General features: G+C 48.0%; 1 protein-coding gene across 2 annotated transcripts; it reads left to right on the top strand.

Moving 5' to 3' along the window:
• Positions 1 to 257: 257 nt before the first annotated feature.
• On the top strand, positions 258 to 23,861 carry adamts6 (ADAM metallopeptidase with thrombospondin type 1 motif, 6). Of its 2 annotated transcripts, none has more exons than XM_037265269.1 (25): positions 258 to 666; positions 1,348 to 1,822; positions 1,892 to 2,256; positions 3,027 to 3,198; positions 3,804 to 4,003; positions 4,091 to 4,174; positions 4,256 to 4,404; positions 5,231 to 5,274; positions 6,996 to 7,101; positions 8,355 to 8,501; positions 11,302 to 11,443; positions 13,100 to 13,207; positions 15,178 to 15,323; positions 15,656 to 15,719; positions 16,461 to 16,563; positions 16,632 to 16,765; positions 16,829 to 16,952; positions 17,301 to 17,381; positions 18,537 to 18,700; positions 18,783 to 18,921; positions 19,581 to 19,710; positions 20,408 to 20,612; positions 20,694 to 20,870; positions 21,352 to 21,508; positions 22,251 to 23,861. In XM_037265269.1, exons 2-25 carry the CDS (start codon positions 1,723 to 1,725, stop codon positions 22,358 to 22,360), a joined length of 3,351 nt encoding a protein of 1,116 aa, XP_037121164.1. In that variant the 5' UTR covers positions 258 to 666; positions 1,348 to 1,722; the 3' UTR covers positions 22,361 to 23,861. The 2 variants fall into 2 exon arrangements, with proteins under 2 accessions (XP_037121164.1, XP_037121165.1); XM_037265270.1 differs by having other exon boundaries at positions 258 to 697.
• The last annotated feature ends 241 nt before the right edge of the window (positions 23,862 to 24,102 follow it).

Genomic DNA, 24,102 nt, shown 5'->3' with positions numbered 1-24,102 from the left:
CACGGAACATATTAGTGGATTTTTAATCACCACTTCAACAAAAAGATGAATATCTTAAGAATTAAAAGTGGCTCGTCACCATGACAACCTCAGCTCAACTTGCTGGGTGACATCCCAGAGAGGTTTGCGGAGGTTTTCTTCTTGATGGACATGCACGCAGATGATTTGGAGAGAGAGTCACATCTGCACTGACGTCACCCACAAAGAGAGAGAGAGCGAGAGAGGGGGGCTGCCAATTTGAAAGCCGGACTAGTGGGACATACCCCGGCGAGTGCGATGAGTAGGAGCAGCCAGCCTCCCTCCTCCAAAGTCCTACTCGCTCTCTCGCTTTGCATGCATGCATGCGTGCGTGCACTCGCCCCCCTCCCCGCCCGCATTCTCACCCCCTCTCCCCTCCTCTTGCAACCTCAACTCACTTTTTAAGCCAGCCTGAGTCAAGATTATAACGGGTTGGAAATAGAGAGAGCCCCGCCAGAGGAGAGTGCATTGTTTTGTTTTGTTTCTGAATTGGAGCGACTGGGTTGCTTCCATGCCCAGCCGAGAGGATGAGCAGGAGCAGGAGATGAGCGCAAGAGCACGTACCGGGCCGGCGCTTTGTGGGACGGACATTGTCTCTTTGGACACACATCCTGCACATTTGGACCGGAGCTGACCACGACCTGGATGGTAAATAGCAATTTAGTCAACTCTACGACAGGTACTTTTTTTTTTTTTTTAAGAGCTCCTTATTAGGCAGGCACACCTGCACAAAACACAAGAGCAGTGAGGACTAAATTGTCTCTGATACCTCATGCATATGATACTTTGTAATTTGCTTTGACTTTTGTTAGACTTCAATGTCCACTGGATTTCAAAACAATCAGTCCAAAGAACCTCACAGATGCCATTGAATGTCCCTGAAATGTTTTTGAATGAAAAGTTTGCCTAATTGCTCATCAATTATTTCTAATCTTCCATGTATACTAGAAATGGTGGAAATCTGAATCCCAAAAAATCTGTCCTTATTAAAATGTCATCTTATTCATCAATCATAGTTTGATTCTCTTACAATGGTCAATTTTTGTCATGTTGTCACATTTGAGTCATTAGTATTAAAAATGATGAAAACATCCCTTTAACCCCAAATCAGTCCGAAAAACATCAAAGATGCACAGATACCCTTTTTCCATCAATCTTGGTTGGATCTTCTTTGGATGTCTTCATAGTTTGGTCCTTAATCATGTCAAGCAATCTCCAGTCCAAAGAGCCTCTGTTTTGGAAGAACACAAAGACGCTTGAGAGGTAGCTCAACCACACAAGCCAAGCAAGAGCGGGTCGCCTTAACGCCTTGATTGATTCCTTTGGCAGGAATGCAGATGGATGCGCCGAGGCAAGTTTCCGATGTAGAGCTTCCTCTCCGGAGTTCCACCTGAGCGTCTGATGGATGGTCGTGTTTTGGCCGAGCTGCGGACATGAATCGTGAGGCCTCCGCCGTGACGTGGACGCGCTTGCCTCCAGGAGAAATCTGAGCATCCGGAATACACGCAGACTTTTTTTTTTTTTTTTCATCCGAGCCAACCAGGGGACGCAAACCATGGAGTTGTTGTGGTTTGGCCTCGGATTGAGCGCATGTTTTTAGTCCGACTGTAGCACCCTCTTCCCCTTCCTCCTCCACCCCGTCCCATCTCCCCCGGTCCTGAAACCCACCACCCCTTTCCCTCATGTCACATCTTTCCCAGAATTATGGAAATTTTGTGGAAGACGCTAACTTGGACATTGAGCCTGGTGGTCGTGGCCGCTTCGGAATTTCAGAGCGTCAATCGACTTTTGCACGACTCTCAAGGTAGGACGTCGAAACGAGCCTGCGAAAAGTAGCATTGCTGTCCTTTAACATGTGGAATCATCTTCACAGAGGAGTTCCTGTCCTACCTGCAGCACTATCAGCTGACCGTTCCTGTACGAGTGGATGAGAACGGAGAGTTCTTGAGCTACACTGTGAAGCACCACCGACCCGGACGACGGAGACGCGGGGCGGTCGACCTCTCGGCGGACCCGCCGGAGTCGCAGCTTTTCTACAGACTCTCCGCCTACGGGAAGCACTTCCACTTAAACCTGACTCTCACCCCTCACTTGGTCTCCAAGCATTTCACGGTGGAGTACTGGGGCCGCGACGGCATGGAGTGGCGCCACAACCTGGTGGACAACTGCCACTATGTGGGATTCTTGCAGAACCGCAGCGGTGCCAGCAGAGTGGCGCTCAGCAACTGCAACGGCCTGGTGAGCGCAAAGTAACCACTCGAAACCTTGGACGATTCCTTGAAAGAGTCATTAAATTCACTAATGGTCTTTGCGATGGAAAAAGTCCGCATGCATTCTTGTGCCGGGCTGCGGCTTCTGTTTCAGTCGTTTTTCTTTCAGTCACTGAGCGGTTTTTGGCCAGTCAACATGTCACACTGATAATGTAATTCAACAAACGACCTGGCAGCGAGAAGAATTTAAGAAAGGAAAATGAAGTGTAGCTTGCAAATGTGAAGATGTATTCGCCTCGTAGCCAAATGTGTTGGCAGCATCGAGACGCAGCATCATAAATTGAATTAGTGTTTGCAACCCAACCCCCCCCCCCTACTCGCAACACCAAAAATGGTCAAAAGCGAGCGTGCGCTTTAATGCAATCAGCCGTCTGGACAATTGGAAAACCTTGACTCACTCTTTAAAAGACCCAAATAAAATAAGCTTTTAATTTTCACAGCGCCAAGACACTTTTGGTGGTAAATGTTTGAATGCTAGTCCTCGCTCTAATTGCTTGTTTGACTGGCATGCTAAAGGGTTACGTATTGAAATTTGGCTGGGCTCCTCTTTGTGGCCGGGAAAATTGGAGGAGATGCAAAAACAACAGATATGGGTCACCCGTCGCTATTCAAAAGTGTTTAAAAAGTCGGCCGGTGCAGGGGTTGTAAATATGTTGGATTTTTCAAGGACCTCAAAATCCGAATGGCAATTAACGTTGCGCTTTGCTTTGTCGCTCTTCTTCCCACCCCCGTGACAAGCACGGAGTCATCACCACGGAGGAAGAACAGTATTTAATCGAGCCATTAAAGAACATATCCTCCCCCTCCGGCCAATGGAACCTGGAGGAAGCACAGCAACACGTTATTTATAAAATGTCCGCCGTGCCCTCGTCGCAGGAGCAGAGCCAGGAGTTGAGCTGCGGCATTTCAGGTAGGTACACCAAACTCGGCCACGTACTGTATTTGTATTTGGCATTGCAAACGGGAAATCTGTCCTCAATTGCCTGCCCTGGATAAATACGAGTTATAAATGAATTAATAAACAATCAAGACTTGTCATAAGTCACATTGCTCAAGGTGAAAAGTAGCCAGTCAAAGTCAAGCAAGTCTCAAGCCCTAAAATTGATGACTTGGGTCTGAGTCCAGTCTAGTCATCTCTGAATCTACATTCCTACACAGAGTCCTGACATTCACGTGCTAGAAGAAGCACTATGTCAAAAGAAGAACCAGGTGGATATTGAGGTATTTGGGACAGGGTCTTATAAGAAGCAGCAAAAAAGCTGTCGTCGGCAGGAAACCAGCATGCCCCAACATGTACCATCTTAGCATCTGGGTCATAAAGCCAAAGGCTGCCAAGTTCAAAGGGGAAGACTCATGCACATTTTAGTGACTACCGCCAGAATCCAACTCCAGAGATGTCCAATGATTGTTGGCTGGAGACCAGTCTGGGGTCTACCATGGCTTTTGCCCCAAAGTCAGCTGGGATAGGTCCCAGAGCTCACTCAGTAAATCAAATTGTTCATCTGTGGTTTACAGACCTGGTTAAAAACAGCGCCCAGTCCCCAACATCCGCTACACCCCAACGTGACGACACGATCCGAAACGGCACGCAACGAACGCGGCGCTCCGTCAGCACCGAGCGCTTCGTGGAGACGCTGGTGGTGGCCGACAAGATGATGGTCGGCTACCACGGCCGCAAAGACATCGAGCACTACATTTTATCCGTCATGAATATTGTAAGTTTGATCCCGCTTTCTCAGAGGGTGCCCCCGGCGGACGCCTTTTGTCTGACTTTGTGTCTTTTCTTCTTTTCTGGAGGTCAGGTTGCCAAACTTTACCGCGATGCCAGTCTAGGAAATGTTGTGAACATTATTGTGACGCGACTCATTGTTCTGACTGAAGATCAGGTAAGAGGAGCCCACCCAGGAAACGGCGCTAAGAAGGCTTATTTGCTTGGTTTCATCATCACCTCCATATCTATCCCGCAGCCCAACCTGGAGATCAACCATCATGCCGACAAGTCTTTGGACAGCTTTTGCAAATGGCAAAAATCCATCCTGTCCCACCACAGCGACGACGGCAATAGTATTCCGGAGAACGGGATGGCCCACCACGACAACGCCGTACTCATCACTCGGTGAGGACGGACGGTTCTTACAACTGGGATCGCTGAATAAAGATGAAAATAGAAGGTGCTCTGTGCAATGTCCTGCAGCAGGAACCAAAAGCTACGCTTTATCTGCGGTGTTGTTGGCAGGACTGGTAAACTATAGCAACTCAAGTGTTTGCGGGCGGATTGTGTTTCAGGAACAGTCTCTTCACTTTGTCATCAGAGCCTTCTTGCTTGTTGACGCTGTGCAGATTTACTCTCGGGTGTTTCGCTTCTTTTAGCATTAGACGGGGTTTAATTGACGATGTGTTTGCTTGGAATCTATTTGCCCGGTCACTTCGATCACAACTCAGACATTTCTGTGACTGAAGTGCGGATGCGGTTTTCAGGTTGGGGCTAGGACAGGGGGGAGTCTTGGTGTGAGGTTACTCTGAGTTTTGGGATGAGGTTTGGGGTACCTTGTTTGGGTTTAGAGTGAGGGTTTAGTCCAGGGTTTGGGTTCTAGGGTAGTGGGTTGGGGTTAATTCCGGGGAACCTGTTCCCTGGGTAGAACAAGGCTGTAGAAAAGGATGCGTTGGGAAGAAGGCGGGAAGCAGAGTGAAATCAAATTTGCCGTGCCTTTGGTTTTAATAGATTAAAAGCTTTAGCTCCGATTGGATCATTCGTGGCCATTGTAAGATGCACGCGGCCTCCCTCGGCTGCGCTCTATTGGATTACCGGCACGCGAGTTAGCGGGGTCAAAAGTTGGGTCAGGGCGAGGCTCGGTACACCTTTGTGCGGTCCGAACCGAGCCGTCACGACAAGTGCTTACGTTGCTCACATCTCATATTGTCCCTCTGGTGTCTTGTCTTAGGTATGACATCTGCACCTACAAGAACAAACCCTGCGGAACGTTAGGTAAGTGCGGAATTGCCTGCTACCAGGCGACAACCTGAAACGTCACGGTTTGACTTCAATCCCCTGGTTCCCTGTCGGTATTTATTACACTGACATTGGTCTTAAGCAAATACCCGTCTCCTCCCTCTTCCTCTACCACCTCCAGCCTCGTCCCTCCATCTTATCTGCACAAGGGCCCGAAGGCAGCACAGTATATCTTGGAGGTAGTATCGTGACTTCAGGGAGCGCCCTGACAGATTGACCACATTCGTCACATTCCCCCGGTGGCTTCAATTGCCCAGGCATCTGCTCGGCTTCCTCGTCGTCTACCCGTGACCTTCCCCCCCCCCCTCCCTCCCGCCCTCTTCTCTGGGATCATGCTCCAGGGGCTACAACTCTGGCCTTTTGGGGTCACAGAGTAATCACGGAGCCTGGAGATAGTACACAGTCCGCGCCGGTGTTAGGAGAACAACTCACGCACACATTCTTCAACTAATCGCAGAGTAGCCACACTCCTTCCTTTCCCTCCCTCCCTCCCTCCCTCCCTCCCTCCCTCCTTCTCCCACCTTCTTTCCTCACCTTCAGGCTCGCCTCCTTCCCTTTCGGCCCATCGCGATTTGCGAGTCTATTCTTGTTTAGCCTCTTAGCAAAGAGGATACAAAAGCCGTGACGCTCTTAGCCGAGGCGCAGTCGGGGGAGCTCGTGTAAACTCACCGCCGCAGGTGCCTTCCCCCGTTCGGACCCCCCCCCCCCCCCCGCTGTGGATTTTGGAGTTGAGTTTAAAGGGATTGCCGCATGGGAAATACAAACAAAGATCTGACACTACGCCTCGGTGTCCAGATTAGAATACAAAAGGGCTTTATTCGACACATAATGCTTGCCAAATACTCAAAAGATAAGCAGGTGATTGAGATAAACGCCAGCAGCACTAATAATCGGCGATTTGGCCGAACGCGAGATGTTCTTCATATTTCAAGCCTGGATGACACACAGAGAAAGATGTTCGGAATTCCTTTCTCGTATTGGAGACAACAGTACTTGAGATGTCAACATGGACCAAATGTGTTTCTGTTTTTCCAGTTCTGATGACGTTAGCAAAATTTCGGGCCAAATAAACGATTGGTGGGGGAACACTCTTGCAGTCACACACTCGCAAGTGCCCTCCCCCCACGACACACACACCTGCTTTGCGCCGTCATCCGATCCCCTCTGCACTCACCTGTAGATGCAATCTTTGAAGAATTGCCTCCTGTCTCCCTATCTGACCTCTCCGGCTTTTTGGGGAAGAAAGGCCTCGCGACACCTGGATTGCAAGGGAGGCTGAAAGTTGAAACAGCTTCTCCCGCTCTCCCTTTCTCCTCTCTTCTCTTTCGCCAGCTCCCAAATGAGGAAAACATCTATTTTTTTAATACTCTGACAGCTTTTCGGGCGCGGCGGCTGCTACGTTTCCTTCCTTGGCTCGGGTTTTAGGCCATGCCTGGCGCTTCGTGAAGTGTAAACCTCCGTCTCGATGTTTTCCAGCGGCCGGAAGCCAATCCTGAGATTTCTCCTGCTCTGGTGGGGGAAGTGGAACTAGGAGATTGAAACTATACCGTGTAGTTGGCAGTGTTGGTCACAACCGGGGTCACCTGTTGTGGATGAGCAATAAGCTAGCAGCCGATTAGCTTAGCGATGACAAATCGAAGGGTCCTAATAAGGCTGCTTGCATTTGACTCCTGTCGTGTGTTTTTTTTTGTCTTGAGGCTTGGCCTCGGTGGCGGGAATGTGCGAGCCGGAGCGGAGCTGCAGCATCAACGAGGACATTGGCCTTGGCTCGGCGTTCACCATTGCACACGAGATCGGCCACAAGTGAGTCCAAATGATTTTTTTCCGGTGGCATGAAACGAAATGGCTGCACACCAACCACTTAAAGACCCTTAAGTGAATTCAAAGATTTGTTTCTTAATACATGACTATTGGTTTAAAAACATGCACACAAGACAGAGAACTATGTTTCGAAAGCTAAGACTGACTTTTATGATAGATATTTTGTAAACAAAAAGAGTTTATTGCCAAAACGCTGCCCGCCTCGTGATTCGGCTCCATCATGTGATCCGAGTCCACGTCATGTGACCTCCCATATGCCTGCTCACCACCTTTAAGCCTTTTCCCGGGCCGCGTGCCTCGGGACTTGGCACGAGCTCCGAGTCCAGCGTGTCGCGCGTGCATACCTTTGGCTCGCGACTCTAGTGCGCAATAATGATGATGTATTAGCCTCCCCGGAGAGTTGTGCAAGATGGCGATTTCCTTTTATTATGTCTCGTGTCTGCTTCTGTTGCAAGGGGCCTGTTGTAAAAATAGTCGATGCCTGCAGAAGATGTATAAGGAATAACAGCGCGGCCGGGCCTGATTTATTTCCAGAGTGTTCTAAGATGTCACATACGCGGCCCGCGCTAGAAAAACAGCTTGAGACGGCGCGATGCGGTCGGGTTTGTTAAATACATTAGAGCTGATTTGTGCTCCCGGGGCCCGCAAGGAAAAGTTTAAATTGATTGTTGAGATGATTAGTTTTCAAACTCTCCGGCTCCGGTAATTGATCCAAAGGATTCCCGCCCCCCCCTTACTTTTCAGCCTCTCTGGCGACCCACTCAGACCTGCTGGCGCTGATTGACAGACAGGAATCACATTGATGATCAGGACTGTGACTTTGGAGTTTTCAAGGTCTGGTAGCAAAGTAGGCGATAAAATAGAAAACACTACTAAGTTAGATTCACAAATTTGGTAGAAAGATTTCAGACTGCAAATCCAGTCTGCTTAAGGCAACAAAAAATAAATGGTGGACATGTCTACCCTGAAAAAAGTCTGGGAACTCTCCAGTAATTGAACCAAAGGATCCCCCCCCCCCCGAACTTTCCAGCCTCCCTGGTGGCCTGCTCGGACCTGCCGGCGTTGATTGACAGGCAGGCATCACAGTGGTGATTAGGATTTTTTTCTCATTCCTGCTGAGCTCCAGACAGGGTTTGACCCTTGACTCCAGGCTGCGCTCCTCACAGCTGTTTTAAGACCCCGAGGAACGCCGTCGTTAAGTGGTGGGGGCTAACTCATTATCTTTCGAATCGCAGCTTCGGCATGAACCACGACGGCATCGGCAACTCGTGCGGCACCAAAGGCCACGAGACGGCTAAGCTGATGGCGGCGCACATCACGGCCAACACCAACCCCTTTTCCTGGTCGGCCTGCAGCAAAGACTACATCACCAGTTTCCTCGAGTAAGTGGATGATGACTGCTACCCCCAATGGGCCAATGGAAAGACATTTTTTTCTAGAACCTTGATCAAGATTAGGCCACAAAGTAATATGAACAGAGTATAAATAATAGACTTATCCTGTCACATAAGTCAAGTCTAAAACTAGTCAAGTTGAGTATTGCGTAAGCTGTCTCGAGCTAGATATTGAATACAATTCTATGAGTTTATCCAACACCTCAAGCCCATGTCATACTTTTAGTGCGCTGAATTGTCTTACTAGTCAGGATAAAGACGATACTAGTCCATAGACCTTAAGTTGGATATGAAGGATATCGAATAAATGCACAAGTGGCTTGCCATACGCACATACGCGCACACACAACCGCACGCTCGCAAATTTTTTTGTCGGAATGAGGCCCCGCTGGCTGCCAGCCTGGCATGGTGAAAAACGTGCACGGGCCCCAAGTCAGACAAAGCCAGACAAAACATCTGGAGTCGGCCTTCGGCGTCTGGCAGAAAGCAGATACCCGCCATCCTGACGGGGAGCTCCTGGCCCGGTCGCTCCTCGCACGTCACGCTTGCTTCCCCGACCAGAACCTCCACCCCGGCCGTCACATTAGATGTACTGCTTTCTTCAGATGTAGAAAATTTGTTTAAATTGATATGAAATAATCAATATATATTTTCCAAAGTCAAAAAAACGGAGCAAAGTACAGATAAGTACGGACATAAACGAGGGAGAGTATAAATGTTTCCCGTGAGACTCGGGACCACCTTTAAACCTTTTCATATGCCCTCGGCTGCGTGATTCAGGACTTGGCAGCTTCCAAGTCCGGCAGACTTTTTTTGCTGCGTCGTCTCTTTTTTGCCGGTGAAAACATTCAACGGCAATCGAGAAGCTTTTTGAGATTGAATGGATGTAATAACAGGACCAGGTATTCTGTTCTACCGTTTAGACGGAAGGTCAGAGTCACCCCGTAGCAGCAGATCCCCCCTACCCCCACGTACGCTTCTCTGCACCCGTTGCCCCGCCGCGTTCGTGCGCAGCGCTGGCGCGGCACGTGATTTACGAAGCGGATCCCGCGCCACTGTCTGCGGGAATAGAAAAGGCTTTCATGTGCGCCTTTGAGCATCCGGGCACGTTTCCAGACAATGACCGCTCTCAGCCTTGACGTTCGAGTGAACTCTTGAGGATGTGACGTTGGGTCGAGGTATATTTTAATGGCCTCGTTTGTTCACGGAGATAGTCGGTTTCACGTCTCCGCCCGGAATCAGTGAGTTGGAAGCAATTGTCAGCCGCTCGTTCCGCGTCGGTTACTTTTCAAGCAGGTTGCTCACGTTTAGCTTGCCCTCGCGAGGCCCTCAAGGAAAGCGAATAATAGCGTGCGCGCTTGTCACAAAATGTTTCCGGCTGAAAGCCGTGAACCGAGCAGCACCCCGGATGGAGATGACAAACAAAGAGCCGCTTAGTGTGCTCAAAGGGAATCTGCTATCCGAGCCCCCCGCTCGTCTTCTCTTATGTTACACCTCATTCGACATTAGCCAGTTTTTTTTTTTTTTTGTGAAACTTTAATTTGGTTTTTTATGCCTTGGTGTTTCCAACAAAAGGTTTTTGTCTGTAAACTCCAATTACCCTGCCTTACCCAGCCTTCCTGCCTCCCCCAGACAGAGCTTTTGGATATCACACACACGCTTCTCTCCCTGCCAAGTAAACAACTTTGGCCGTCACGTTGGCCTACATACGCTTTCTTGCAGCGCTTTGTTTGGCTTTTTAAGAAATGTTTTATGAACACACTCTGCTGAAGAGTTCAGGATGAGTTTACGTGGCCAACCTGAAGGCAGCGCTCGAGATGTTTGAGGCTCCTGAGAGGAACTGGGTCGTTGGAACTTTTTTGTGGTCAAGGGCCACGTATTTTAGTAGTTACAATAAATCAGTCAAACTAATTATTGAATGAGGAAGAATCCTAAAATTGATTGGAAGAGGGTTGTAGAAAGAAGGGAAAATGCGGAACAGAATAGCAAGAACAGGTTCTTCAAGATAGGACAGGACAGATGTCCCAAAGCACCTGATTGTTCCAAGGTTGTAAAAGTAGGGAAGAGAGGGACAAGACATTCTGGAGCTCACCTATTAATTATGCTGATGTTATTCTTAAAGGAACAGTACAGGACCTTGGAAACGGAATGATTCCAAGAAGATTGTAAAAAGACGAGAAATAGCGGCAAGACTAAATGCCTCGTTTGGATTTGTTTCCTTTCACGCGGAACAGCAACCTGTGAAAAAGGTGGAAAATTCCCCTGTAGAGGAAAACACTGGTCTTCGTGTTATTGGACTATTTAAGAAGACATTTTTAGAAGAGTCCTGAATTATCTTCAGTCTTCTTGTCGTCTACATTTGTGTTGTCAGCCAGCCCATTTTTTTCTGTGGTGGGATGGAAGCCTTCCACCACAGCTGCCACAGCTGGAAAGTACACAGTGTTATAGTAAACAGGGTTTTCCAAATGAAATACACAAGGTCCGTTTTTATCCTAATTGGGTAATTGTCTAAGGTTAGCTCCTCGTAGAAGAAGCCCGGCGAGTTTATCCAGAGTAAACACTCGCGCTAATCCAACAACAAGTCGTTTATTTTTCCAGGGAGTTCTCCTCTTTGTGAGCGCTTGTTCGTCTTTGACAAAACAGACTAAACATTATACATCGAACTCAGACAGCCTTATAATTGGCATCTTAGTTTCCACCATAGAAAATTCAGCAGTGGGGGCAACTGATATGGTCCAGGTCCATTTGTGCAAGAAACAATCCTATTGTAGTTTTGTGTTTTTGACAGCTCAGGTCGGGGGACGTGTCTGGACAATGAACCTCTGAAACGAGACTTCCTGTACCCAACAGTGGCTCCGGGGCAGGTGTACGACGCTGACGAGCAGTGCCGTTTCCAGTACGGGGCGTCCTCGCGCCAGTGCAAGTATGGGGTAAGAAACCAGCACCCGCTCAACCGGCCAGAGGTGGGAAGTAACCAAGTAGAAAGATGCGAGTTAGGTTTTCTAGGTTGACTTGAGTCTATTGTGTTCAAAGTCAAAAAATAGTCCCGTAACAATTTGTCCATTGGATGTGAGCCAACCAGTCTGCCTGAGTATTCCGCGTTGTAGACGGAATTCCAGCCAGTCTTGACGTCGTCACATCTGGAACGTGCGTTCGTGGACGAACTTTTTTTATACAGGTCCTTGAAAAGTCATGGAGTTTTTTTTTCAAAAGCGCTTGGTCGTTATCGCCAGTGACATTTACCGCCGGTGGAGGTATTTAGACTCGCGCAGGCGGGCTGCCCCTGTGGGAAATGAGCTAATAGGCTCTTCAGGTTTATATTTCCTGTTTGAGAGAAGGGGGTTGGTTTTTCTGGGTGGGGGAGATAACTGTTTAATTATTGTCTTGCAAGCGGTTGGGACGGTTTCCGTCAGCACCTCCAGACTGAAGTCAATGTTGGTGATGATGGTGGTTGGCCAATAATGAAAACCATTGGAATGGAAGCCAGCCGACGATCCAAACCTGCCCATAGAATCCCCCACCCTTGGTTCTTTTTTTTTTTAATCATGTGCTTGTTCTCTCGTGGCGTCATTCCATCAGGCCCATATCCATGTTGGCTAGGTCCCGGGCCGTTGACCCTTAATCCGCAGAAGTTGTGATAGGGAACGCAAGTGGCACGGTGGATTATTGAAAGCAGCTGGTAACAGGAAGTGGCTGCAACCAGAGAGGGATAGTTTGCTGCTTTGTTTAATCTGGAGAGAGGCAGGGGGGGCACTGGAATATTTACTGACTCACAGGTCACAATCAGTATACCGCATCATAACTCTTCTTCATAGGCTAGCTCTTCTGCCGAGCACGATTGTCCTGTAAAAGTCTTTGAAGTGAAGAGTGGACGGAAACCTCTCGGGATTTTCTATTTCTCTATGTTCTCGACCAGACATCCTGAACTTTTGCATCCGTTTCAATGTCCCAACAGCCACAGTAAATTGCGGGTGTCAGATTTTGAGATCCTTCCAATTTCTTAAAAATCACAGAAGTATTCACAGCGAACTGTTCAGATGTTTAAGGGGAACAATGTGAAGGAAGAGTGGAGGACAACCGCCAGCAGCTGAAGAGGATTTTTGGGTATCAACCGCCGAAGGGGTCTAGAATAAACACTGTTGTGTTTGTCCAGACACTCAGTAAGACTAAAGATATTCGAGAGGCCAGCGGGTCATCTTGTAGACTTGGGAGGCCCGTCGCTTAGCTGGGAATGGCGCTTCCTTGACATCGCTATCCGACGTGGTGGCGAGGTGAGCAAGCGTTAGTCACGCCGTTGATCCAACTGACTCAAGACATTGAGACACACCAGGACCTTTTGCTCTGTGATGTTTCCGCCGTGCAGGTTGATGAATTACAGAAACTCCCCTTGTTGCGAATGACCCCAGAAGGCTGTTTGTAATCTGAAGAGGCAAACCCAAAATTGTTACTTGATGGGATCTCTTTTCAGGAGACCATAATGCTGCCTATCAAAACCTGGTACACGACAATTCAAAATTCAACTCAGGAACATGTTCAGAATATTTGGTCAAATGTTCTGACCAACTTGCTTTTGCTTTCTTTCCTAGGAAGTGTGTAGAGAGCTCTGGTGCCTTAGCAAAAGCAACCGCTGTGTCACTAACAGTATTCCTGCCGCCGAGGGAACGCTGTGCCAGACGGGGAGCATCGAGAAAGGGGTAAGTTACTAGACAGGAGAGGAGTTGGTCATTTTGCCACCTCTGCACACTAGCGAGGCGAGCTTTACGTCAGCGGCATGCCGTCCAGGTTAGGCAGAGACAGTTTTAACGCGGATTACGTCGCTTATTGTGGACGGATGGTTGGCGGTCTAAAAGGGAAGAATGGGAGAGTGTCATGAGCTGTCAGCGGCCATTAGCATTAGCTCAGTGGAGCCTTTGAGGGTCGGGGCCCGCCGACAGGATCCTGGACAACACAGGGGGGCCCCAGGTTGAGCCGGGGGGGCTTTTGGAAGCGCTTTTGGAGCAGTTTTTAGGAGCGCTACCCCGCCGTTGTCTGTCTACCCCGGCTGGGATAGCTTCAAAGGAACACGACTGTCAGCCGTTTCTCACCCGCCGTGTAATGAAGAGAGGCCGGGCCAACGGGATAGGGCAGCGGGGTAAAGGGGGGGGGGGAGTATGTGGGGAGGAGTGGATAGGAGAGAGACAAAAAGTGACCTACTGAACTGAGCTTCTTGTGTGCGCTCACCTTGCTGGAGGTTGTTGTGTAATGCAAAACTACCAGCTGCAACATAATCTCGTTTTCCAGAGCTGTCGAGGACGTACGGGACAAAGCCAGGAAAAGAAAGAGGACAGTAACCGGGTACAAATAGTTTGTAACTGTACTAAAAGACCCTGATGTGTTTCTTAATACACTTTACATGTTGGAAGGTAAATCTTGAAAAGGTGCTAAGACTGGGAAGTCTCGTGTAAAATCAAACTGGTTTCTAAATTTGACACACCGCATTGTTAACAATGCCGCTTTGTTAAATACTTCAGTACCTCTGCCACCTCTGGTCACCTTGAAGCTGACACTCTCGCTCGAGGCTCTTAACCTACTGACACAGTTGGTGAAACAATAGGCCTAGGCCTGCCTCTGATCCGCTTGGATCTCCCAACAGGCTTAGCAAGCAGCTTTGCACCCTTCCGATGCGCCAGGGCGACTCCTGTATCCAATGTCTCAGAAGACACAACAAAAGAGAGTCTTCCCCTTTCTCATAAAAAGGCTGGTCAAGTAGGCGGTCACACCCAGAAGACTGACCCATTTTTATTTTAAAAAAAGGTTTCAGGTCAAACGTAAAGAAAAGACATGTAATATGAGTTAAAATATGTAAGAGAGCTTTTTGCTTCAACTCAATGGACATTCTTCCGGCGCCTCAGTCAAACGGAGGCCCTATAACACAGCTAGCATCAGCTAGCATCGAGCTAAACGAACTGTCATAAGCTATGCGGTTGTTTTAAATACACAAAATGTAATTCTTCTAGTTTTATGTTTATCTTGACAGTAAACCTCAACTGGGAGAAGCATTAAACAGCTTGAAGCCTCTTTTTTGAAAAACGGTTCACTGTCTGCCAAAATCCTTCGTGCGGTGAAGTGAGTTAAGTTGACCGCCACTGTACAGCGCCAACGGTTGCTCGCAAATCAGACGGACGACAATTTGTATCTAAAAAAAACACCCAAGTCCCGTCACTCGTATCTCGAGGAACTTTTGTCCTTGGGATTTGCAATTTCTTTCTTCCTGACCCACAAAACGTTTGGCCTACTCAGCAAATTCCGGAAAGAAAAGCAAAGAAATAATTTCCCTTGTGACAAACACCTAACGGACGCAAAAAAAGGCCACAAGTGCCCTGAGTCAGACATAAAAGCCTTACAAGGACGGCTGCAGAAATGAACTAATGCGTAAATGAAATTATGGGCTGAGTAATGCTGCGATTGGGACTTAGCGTATGTTTAAAAGGGCTTGAAAGAAGGATCGCGCACGTGTTGCCTACGGAAAAAAAGTCATCAGTCAAGCGCTGTATAGTCTACATTTCATGCCGAAGCTAATTTACAGCCTGGACGGGCCGCTTGGAAAACAGTAAAACTGACACTTGTGTTGTCCCAGCGTGTAATAAGTTGCCGCCAGCTTATTGTACTCTTCCCCCCCTCGCAGTGGTGCTACCAAGGCGAGTGCGTGTCATTCGGGACCTGGCCGCAGAGCGAAAGCGGAGGTTGGGGTCCTTGGTCCCTGTGGGGGGAGTGCAGCAGGACGTGCGGCGGCGGAGTCTCCTCGTCCATGAGGCACTGTGACAGCCCAGCGTAAGTAGGCAAAGTAAGCCAAACACACACACACGTGCGTCTGTCGGTGTGCACGTGCGAGTGTATGTAAGCGGACCTGGCGGACGAGACCGGAGATGGATCACATGGCGGCGACCTCTTGATCCGGGGCCTTAGCTTTTGTGTTTATAAATTCCACAGTTACTATGTTCTTCTTTTCTGACTTTAGTCTTTGGTAGAATTCTTGAAGAGCCGTGGGGTGGACGTTTTAGAGGGTCCGCTGTAATTGGCAGCTCTGTCATGTTTGGTGAGGTTGTTCCCGTGGCGACAAATGATGTCACCGCTCATTCAAGTGTCCCGTGTCCCCTACTCAGACCTTCCGGAGGAGGGAAGTACTGCCTCGGGGAGAGGAAGCGCTACAGGTCCTGTAACACTGCCGTGAGTTTTTCTTCTTCTTGTTCTTCTTGTGCAACCTGAAGCCTGCGGGAGGCTTTTGCTACGCTTTCTGGGCAAGGTCTTTCGAAGGTCAGTGCACAGCTTCCTGATTTCCCGTCTCCGTGGAAGTCCGGCGAGACGGAGATTTAAAAAAAAAAAAAGTGATTCAGTAGAGCCGCGAGGGATTATAACACATCGCTCATGACACTTTCTTGGAGTGCACGTGGACGAGCTTCGCACTTTACAGCGTGAAAAGCAACAGGCCGAGCGTTTGGAGTAACGCTTAGGGTAAATATTTAACATGGCCACGTGTCGACATACAACTATAAACCTATACTCGGGATTAAAATTTGCATAAAAGAGATAACAGCAAGACAGAATAATTCTATGTAAACAGCAAAGTTCTGAATATTTACAAATGTAAAATAAATCGTAGCAGGATGGAATAGTGCTTCGGTCAGTTCGAAAAGAGCGAGTGTTGAAATGTCATGTCAGGTCGCCATGAGTCGCGTCAAATCCAGTTAGGCGTGTTGCTGAGCAAGGTTGCGTCAGGTAAATAGGCGTCGGATTATAAATCAGGTTAAGTCAGGTCATGCGTGGTCAGTTGGTGTCAAAGAACAATCTGTGCATCATTCCTTCAAAATCTTCTCCTCTTACGTAATAGATGGATTCTATTTTTTCATTGCCAATGAAAAAGGGAAAGAACGAATGAATCCAAAAACTTTTTTTTTTTATGTGTGGCAGGCCTGTCTATCGGGATCCCGCGATTTTCGGGAGAAGCAGTGCGGCGACTTTGACAATATGCCTTTCCGCGGGAAGTACTACAACTGGAAGCCTTACACTGGCGGTGAGATCAAGAAAAATCTTTTAGTCCTGAGAAAAGGCCCAGACAAATAAAGTTGCCTTGGCTCAAAGGCGGCGTCAAGACGTGCGCACTCAACTGCCTGGCGGAGGGATACAACTTCTACACCGAGCGCTCTCCGGCCGTCATCGATGGCACGCGCTGCCAGGCCGACTCCTTGGACATATGCATCAACGGCGAGTGTAAAGTGAGTCATTTGGCTTGATTCATTATGAAGAGCCATTGCATTCAAAATATTTTTGCGTTCCAGCATGTGGGCTGTGACAACGTGCTGGCGTCAGATGCCAAAGAGGATCGATGTCGAGTGTGCGGCGGCGACGGCAGCACCTGCGAAGCCACCGAAGGACTCTTCAACGACTCTCTGCCCCGAGGAGGTTGGACACATTTCAAAGAATACGTAAAAATTCAATGACTGTTGCTGTTCAGATCCTCCAAAGTACTGAAACATTGGCCATGTATCAGAATATTTTCAATTTGCGTGACTTTAGGCGAGTATGATGTCATGAGATTACATAACACCGCATTGCGTCCGTCGTAGTGACAGAGATGTGACGCCGCCGTCTGTAGCGAGAAACATCTTTGTCCTTCTATGGTGGGCCGAGCGTGTGCGTCTAAAAATACTTGTCGCGTCCTCCCACTTTTTGTCCTTTTTTGGACCAATTGGCTTTTCATTTGGGCTCCATTCTATACATCCACTTGTTAAATAAAAACTTCTCTTGCAGGCTACATGGAGGTGGTCCATATCCCCAAAGGTTCCGTTCACATCGAGATACGAGAGGTCACCATTTCCAAGAACTACATCGGCAAGTACCAAATTGGTCTGAAATTAATTCTAGGGAAATTTGGCGGACTGTTGGGAGGGGTGTAGTACTTTCCAGAGATCCCCTTCGGAGAAGTTATGCGTCTCAGATCATATCTGAACGTTTCGTTCCAGGACTTCCAAGTACCACGGAAAAATGCCTAAATTAAAGCCAATCTAGATGATGGTTCCTGCGTTTCAAACACACCGTGGTTCTCCAGAAAGCCCGTGATTATGTAGTTCCTGGAACTAAATATGTCAGCTATGTCACCTGTAGCAAGACCAGAGTTTTTTTTCTTAGAATTTCCTCTACGCACATTTCAACAGCAGGAACCTAAACCTGAACGCGCACCTTTGTGAGGACCATATAGGCTAGACGAGCTGTTCTGAGCTCGTAGTTCCTGGAAATGAAAGGTCCCGAAGAGATATGTTCCCAATGCCAAGACCTGTAATTTCCCTGGAGTTTCCCCTTGAAATGTAGCTTAATAGCACATTTTGACAGGAGGAACGTTACCAGAAATGATCTTACGCAGTACTCGCAATGCATCCTGGCTTATCTTGGAACAGTTTATGACAAATCAGTGACGAGCTTGAAAACATTCGAAGCAATTGTACACACAACAGCACTCACAATCAGTGCCAGATGTGCCGTTTCGTTAGTCGTAAACACGTGACGCCGGGCGGGATGGCTTCACGTGCGTTTGGTGGAAGCGGAGTTTGTTTTGACAACTGCGTACCGAGGCGCCGTTCAGCAGATTAGCGGCGGATTTCACCTGAGGACTTTTCCCGTACGTATCGTGTGTGTGTGTGTGTGCGAGGACAGAGGCTTGTCAGACGCGATGAAGACGAACGAGGCCGATGACATCACACCCGCTGATTGTCTCCACCTGTAGTCTGCTCGGCTACCGTGCACATCTGCTTCTCGTTCTCGGGCCTCTCCGAAATCGCTTGGTTTGGTCGTTGTGATTATCTTGTGGCAAATAAATGGACTTTTAAAGGGCTTTCCCAGACTTAAACACTACGTTTGGAAGGTCAGAGAGCGCCTATGATTGGCTAGTTGACATATCTTGGATTTAAAACAAGCCTTTGAAAATCAGTTTGAGGACTGGCCTTAAAAAAAGGGGGTTGAAGGGTTTGTTCATCTTCTGTCTCTTTCCAGCCTTGAAATCAGAGGGGGACGATTATTACATCAACGGCGCGTGGACCATCGATTGGCCCAGGAAGTTCGATATAGCCGGGACCGCGTTCCACTACAAGAGACCCACCGACGAACCAGAATCTTTGGAAGCCCTCGGGGCAACCACAGAGAACTTGGTTGTCATGGTAACACTTCAGCCAATCAGTTCAGCGACTGTGTGGCTTGGCGGAAACCGAACACTGCGTTTTCTCTCATTGCCGGTCAAAGATCCTACTCCAGGAACAGAACCAAGGCATCCGCTACAAGTTCAACGTGCCCATCCAGCGCACGGGAAGTGGCGACAACGAGGTGGGCTTCTCCTGGTACCACCTGCCCTGGTCCGAGTGCTCGGCGACGTGCGCCGGAGGTAATTGGGCATCTTTAATCACTTTGAATATAGCATAATCCTCAGTTCAGGGTGGAAAATCTGTTCCATAGAACGTAGCCAGAAAAATGGTCTATCGTGCACCATCCGCAACGTGTAGACCAGGTACGTAGGTCAGGACCTTGGTAAACCGAGCACCCCTTCTTGTACCTGCACTCAGTGGCCGCAACATGAAGTTCACCTGTTGTGCCGTTCCAAAGATAACAATGCTAACCGAAACTGACAAGCGAGGCTCGTTCGCTCCTCCGGACCAACGTCAAACGCTCCAGTCTGCGGCGGCGAGCCAACGTCAGCCGTCGCCTCAGGAATGACTAAAGCAAACCTTCTAGGACTCCGCGTAACCGGAGATTCTCAAAGGATTCCAGAGCAGAAGAGGCAAAAATATTCACATTCTGTAATTAAGTGGAAGTACAGATAGTTTTGTAAAAACAGACGTGGATAAAGGAAATTGGCACTGATTGAACTTTGTACTTGTGTCAAAGTAAAATGACTCCGAAATGGAGCTAAGGAAAAAAAAAAAAGAATCTCACGGGGGGGGATAAGGACTGAGAATGTCTATGAAGAGTGAAAATCCGCAAATACTTCCACTTATCCACTTTCTATACCGCTTATCCTATAATCTGTCCACCTGTCGTCGTAAGGATCCCAGAAGCAGGAGGTGGTGTGCAAGCGACTGGACGACAACTCAGTGGTCCAGAACAGCTACTGCGACCCGGACGGCAAGCCGCCCGACAACCAGCGGGACTGCAACAGCGAGCCGTGCCCTCCTGAGTACGTCAAAACGACTTTGAACGCTCACCGGTTGAAAATATGTGTGTATGTCGTCCAATGTGTGGGCGATACATTCCACGGCTATCCGTGATAGGTGAAATGCAAAACATCGTAAACAAGCTAACAAATTAGCCTAGCGGTGATTTCAACCGCAGATAAACCGAACATACAATACGGGATTAATTGAATAACCGAACCTCAAATAAACTCTAAAACCTAACCTAACCTAAAACGTGATATCTTGAAAAAGTGAAAACAATAAAAGCACGCAGATTTACAACTTTCCGCGCTCACCCGGCGCCAATAATACAAAGCCTGGAGAGCGACCACCTGTGTTTGATGCTTTTGGCATCGAGGTACGCGCAGGTGCGAGGCCACGCGGCAGCCAAGTGGTGTCATGTGTGACGCTAGCAGACATTTATTCCTTTTTCTTTGCTTAAGAGCATGCGTGTCGCTCATCTGGATACACTCCCGGTCGCACACGGCCCCTCGCCGGGTCTTTCGCGGACTAGCGCAGATGTTTGAACGTGGAAGATGATGTCATATCACTCACACGGGTCAAATTACGCAGTAAAAAGTCGTGTTAGTCGTATTTATTTAACCGTTATTTGGTACAGTTTTATTTAGTGCCGCTTTATTTATTCTGTAACCGATTTTTAGTGAACATGGGGGTCTTATTATTTTTGCGCTCTCCCAGGTGGTTCATCGGCGACTGGTCTGAATGCGGCAAGACATGCGATGGTGGCATCCGGACTAGGACGGTCTTGTGCATCAGAAAGATCGGGGTGGTCGAAGAGGAGACCCTGGAGGACACCCACTGTCTCACCCACAGACCCATCGAGCAAGAGGTCTGCAACAACCAGTCCTGCCCTCCCAAATGGGTTACGCTGGACTGGTCCGAGGTGAACCATTGACCGGAGCTCAAATCCTGACAAATCAGGTTTTGGTTTTCAATCCGGTGACTAAAGACTTTGCATTTTTAGTGCACACCCAAATGCGGGCCCGGATTCAAGCACCGCATCGCCCTGTGCAAGAGCAGCGATCTGACCAAAACCTTGCCGCCCTCCCATTGTCCGAGCCACAACAAGCCGCCGGTTCGAATCCGCTGCAGCCTCGGCCGCTGTCCCCCTCCGCGTTGGATCCCTGGCGAATGGGGCCAGGTACGTTTCTGCCCGTGTGTAATATCTCCTCGGTCCATTTCAAGTCAGAAGCCATATCTGGCACTTTTGGAAAAACGCTTGAATGCGTCGAGTCAGCGTTTATTTGTGCTGAGGGTGACTCTGCGTTGCAACTCAATTTTTTAAAGTTCAGAGGTCAACAGTCAGACAGTCTCAATCCCGGCAAGTCTGCGCCAACATCAAGGAACCTTTGGCAATTCAATCATCAAGCAGACCCCCACTGATAACCCCGGGTGGTCCATCAAAGGGCGGCCCCCTCAGAGGTTAAACCCTCGTGGAGCAACAGCTGGAGTCCGCTCGCACTTTCTCACGCTGCGGCGGCGCTAATGACATGCCTCGTCCACAAAGAGAGGCGAGACGAAGAATATGGATTGAAGTGTTTGTTTAAATTATAAATGAGCCTATCAAAAGAAAACAAACAATATAGGCCTATTCCTTTGAGCATCACCTTTTGTCTTTGCAGTGCTCAGCACAATGTGGCCTGGGCCAGCAGATGCGCACGGTACAGTGCATGTCCTACACGGGGCAGCCGTCCAGCGAGTGCGCTGACGCCCTCCGACCCGCCGCCATGCAGCAGTGCGAGAGCAAGTGCGACGCCACGCCTGTCTCCAATGGTGACGGTAAGACACCCGGGTCGCAATTTAAGATGCAAATCTGTATGTGGTGGTAATTATTTAAAAAACACAATTAGAATATTTTTTTTAATTAATTTATCTCAAAGCAAAATAAATACATTTTCACATATTTACATTTAGTTTGATCAAATCCTTTAAATTATTAAAAAGGAGAATTATTTTATATTTTTTTATGAATTACATTGTTTCCCTTGTACTTTTTAATTCAATTCTTCATGTGGTATGACATGGTCGGTCGAGCTTGCATGGAAAACGTGAGCAGCGTTTACAGGCCGGCTAATGGGATTAGCCTCGGGCTAATTGTCACTTCACGGACAGCAGTGAGGCAACGTCTGGTCTCATTGGGTCCGGCCCAGGCGTGGGCCCGAGCCTAATAAGGGAAGACACTCCGATCACGATAAGGCATTTAGAGCCACGGTGCGCTTGGTGTGTGCGTGCGAGTCGTGGCAGCGAGCCCGGAGAGCCGTGCGGGCCAGAATCCTTCTCGGTCTTCGGCACGGCCTCCGAGTCGAGCCGCTGTGTTCCCTGAGGAAGGTTTCGCCTCATAAGTATTACAATTACGTGTGAGTCACCGCAGCAGGCCATCCTTCAAGCTATTTTTAGACCTCGAGTTTTTCAATCGGCTCAAGGACCTGTTTGTTATCTTTCGTTCCTGATGCCGCTGGAACAAATATCTATATTATCAATATCAACATGGAGTCATTTTGCGTTCTTCTTGTCTGCGCAGAGTGCAAAGACGTCAACAAAGTAGCCTACTGCCCGCTGGTGCTCAAGTTCAAGTTCTGCAGTCGGGCCTACTTCCGGCAGATGTGCTGCAAGACGTGTCAGGGCCACTGAGCCCTCCACACAAAGACGAGAAGCCCGCGAGCCAGGAAAGGAACGCCGCCGCCGCCACCGTCGACGATGACTCTGACGCACCCGAAATGGGAACGCGACCGTTCGTGGTTGGCCAGAGAGCCAAACCGCCGCTCAGCAGTCTCTCTGACACAAAAACTGTTCACTTCTGTGAAGTGGAGCTCGGAGGAGGATCGGTTAATGATGTTATTTTATTATAATAATAATTCCTGGAATCATCGTTGAGTCTTCCTCCGAGTTGCTGTCCGATCCAAAGTGCTGGACACGTGGCTAACAGAGGACGGACGGACAGGCGAGAAACGCTGTCGTCGGGGCGGACATTTGGCTTGGCTGCACTTTTTTTGTGTAAATACTTCAACGCCAAGGAGATATGACAGCCCAGAGCAAGCCCCGCCCACAATCATCAGCGTACTGTGTATTTATTATACAAATTCCACAGTAGCCTTCTGTCTCGGAAGGGAATGTCATGTCATTGGATGAATCCATGACATACTGTAATTTTGTGTTTCCCAACCTTTCTTGAGCCAAGGCACATATCTCACGGCAAGCAAAGAAAAAAAAGGGAAGATTTACATATTCAATATATACTGTAGCTTTCCTTGCCCACATATGAGTCGAGTACCTTAACTCATCCAATGCCAGCTGTTTCGAAGGCAATCATTTATTCACTCCGAATCGCTTTCTGTCCGTGGCTTCCTAACTTCCTGTTTGATGGGGCATTCAATACTTAAAGACCACGGGTCACAGCTCGTGAAAAATTTCAGCTGCCCTCATTTCTTCCAGCCAATGAGAACAAAAAGGCCCAAAGTCAATATGGTGCTCGTGGTGCTAACCACGGTAAATGCTGGTCGTGTTCTTGTCATGTTTGTACCTCACACTGGGAATGTATTTGTTGTAGTGTTGTATTGTCGTACAGCAAAATAATAATAATAAGAAATTAATAACAGGACACTTGAATCCCGTCATCAACAAGCCATTACTGCTGGCTCAGGAAAGCGAAAGTTCATATCGGACTCTTGTTGTTGTTGTTGCTGCTGCTGCTAATTTTTAGCGGCCAACATCAATGTCATTTCTTGAAGGAGGCCGTCGAGCGATGGGGAAAAAGGACAGCGGCAGAGCGTTTGGATTTAAAAACGCTCGGACTTTAAACAAACAAAAAAAAAGGTACATGTTGCTGTGAACTTTTTGAATGTCACATTGCTTACATACTAAAAAGAAAGACAAGGAAAAGCGTCATGTGATGAGTTGTGTATATTTTATATTCAGTATTAATGTTGCGACACTGTTACTAATTTTTTTTCCCCCCCACAAAATGTAAATTATATGCTAATTTATTGTGTTGTCTGTTTATTTTCACTGCTTGTGAAATTGACATTTTAGCATCTTGGGGAAAAAAAATAAAATAAGCAGTGACGCAGCCTCTCACCCACATTTTTAAAAACAAAAAAGTTAGATACAATAAAATGGACTGATTTTAAAGAGACCACTGTGTGACTATTTGTGGTGCTAAAATTCCAGATGGTAGCAAAACGCTAACGACAATTTCAATCTTTTACTGAAGTTTCATAATCGTTGGGCATATATTTTACGTTGGAATAAAATCTCTATATCGTAGCATACTAGTGGGTTGCCAGGTTGCTTGAAGTACACATTTGACTTTCGAAATAAATTAATATTTAATAAATTAAAATTGCTAATGGAACTTTTCACCCTGGTTTTTTCCC

The sequence above is a fragment of the Syngnathus acus genome, chromosome 12, assembly GCF_901709675.1.
Source record: "Syngnathus acus chromosome 12, fSynAcu1.2, whole genome shotgun sequence".
In the NCBI taxonomy this organism is placed as follows: domain Eukaryota; kingdom Metazoa; phylum Chordata; class Actinopteri; order Syngnathiformes; family Syngnathidae; genus Syngnathus; species Syngnathus acus.
This window is presented reverse-complemented; position numbering and strand designations above follow the sequence as displayed.

What these genes read in the sequence shown, in the direction of transcription:
- adamts6 (XM_037265269.1), top strand. Translation starts at nt 1,723, where the DNA reads ATGGAAATTTTGTGGAAGACGCTAACTTGGACATTGAGCCTGGTGGTC. An exon ending in ACAGGTCCTGTAACACTGCC is followed by an intron (nt 15,720 to 16,460) that starts GTGAGTTTTTCT and finishes TATGTGTGGCAG; the next exon opens with GCCTGTCTATCGGGATCCCG. An exon ending in AGCGAGCCGTGCCCTCCTGA is followed by an intron (nt 19,711 to 20,407) that starts GTACGTCAAAAC and finishes GCGCTCTCCCAG; the next exon opens with GTGGTTCATCGGCGACTGGT.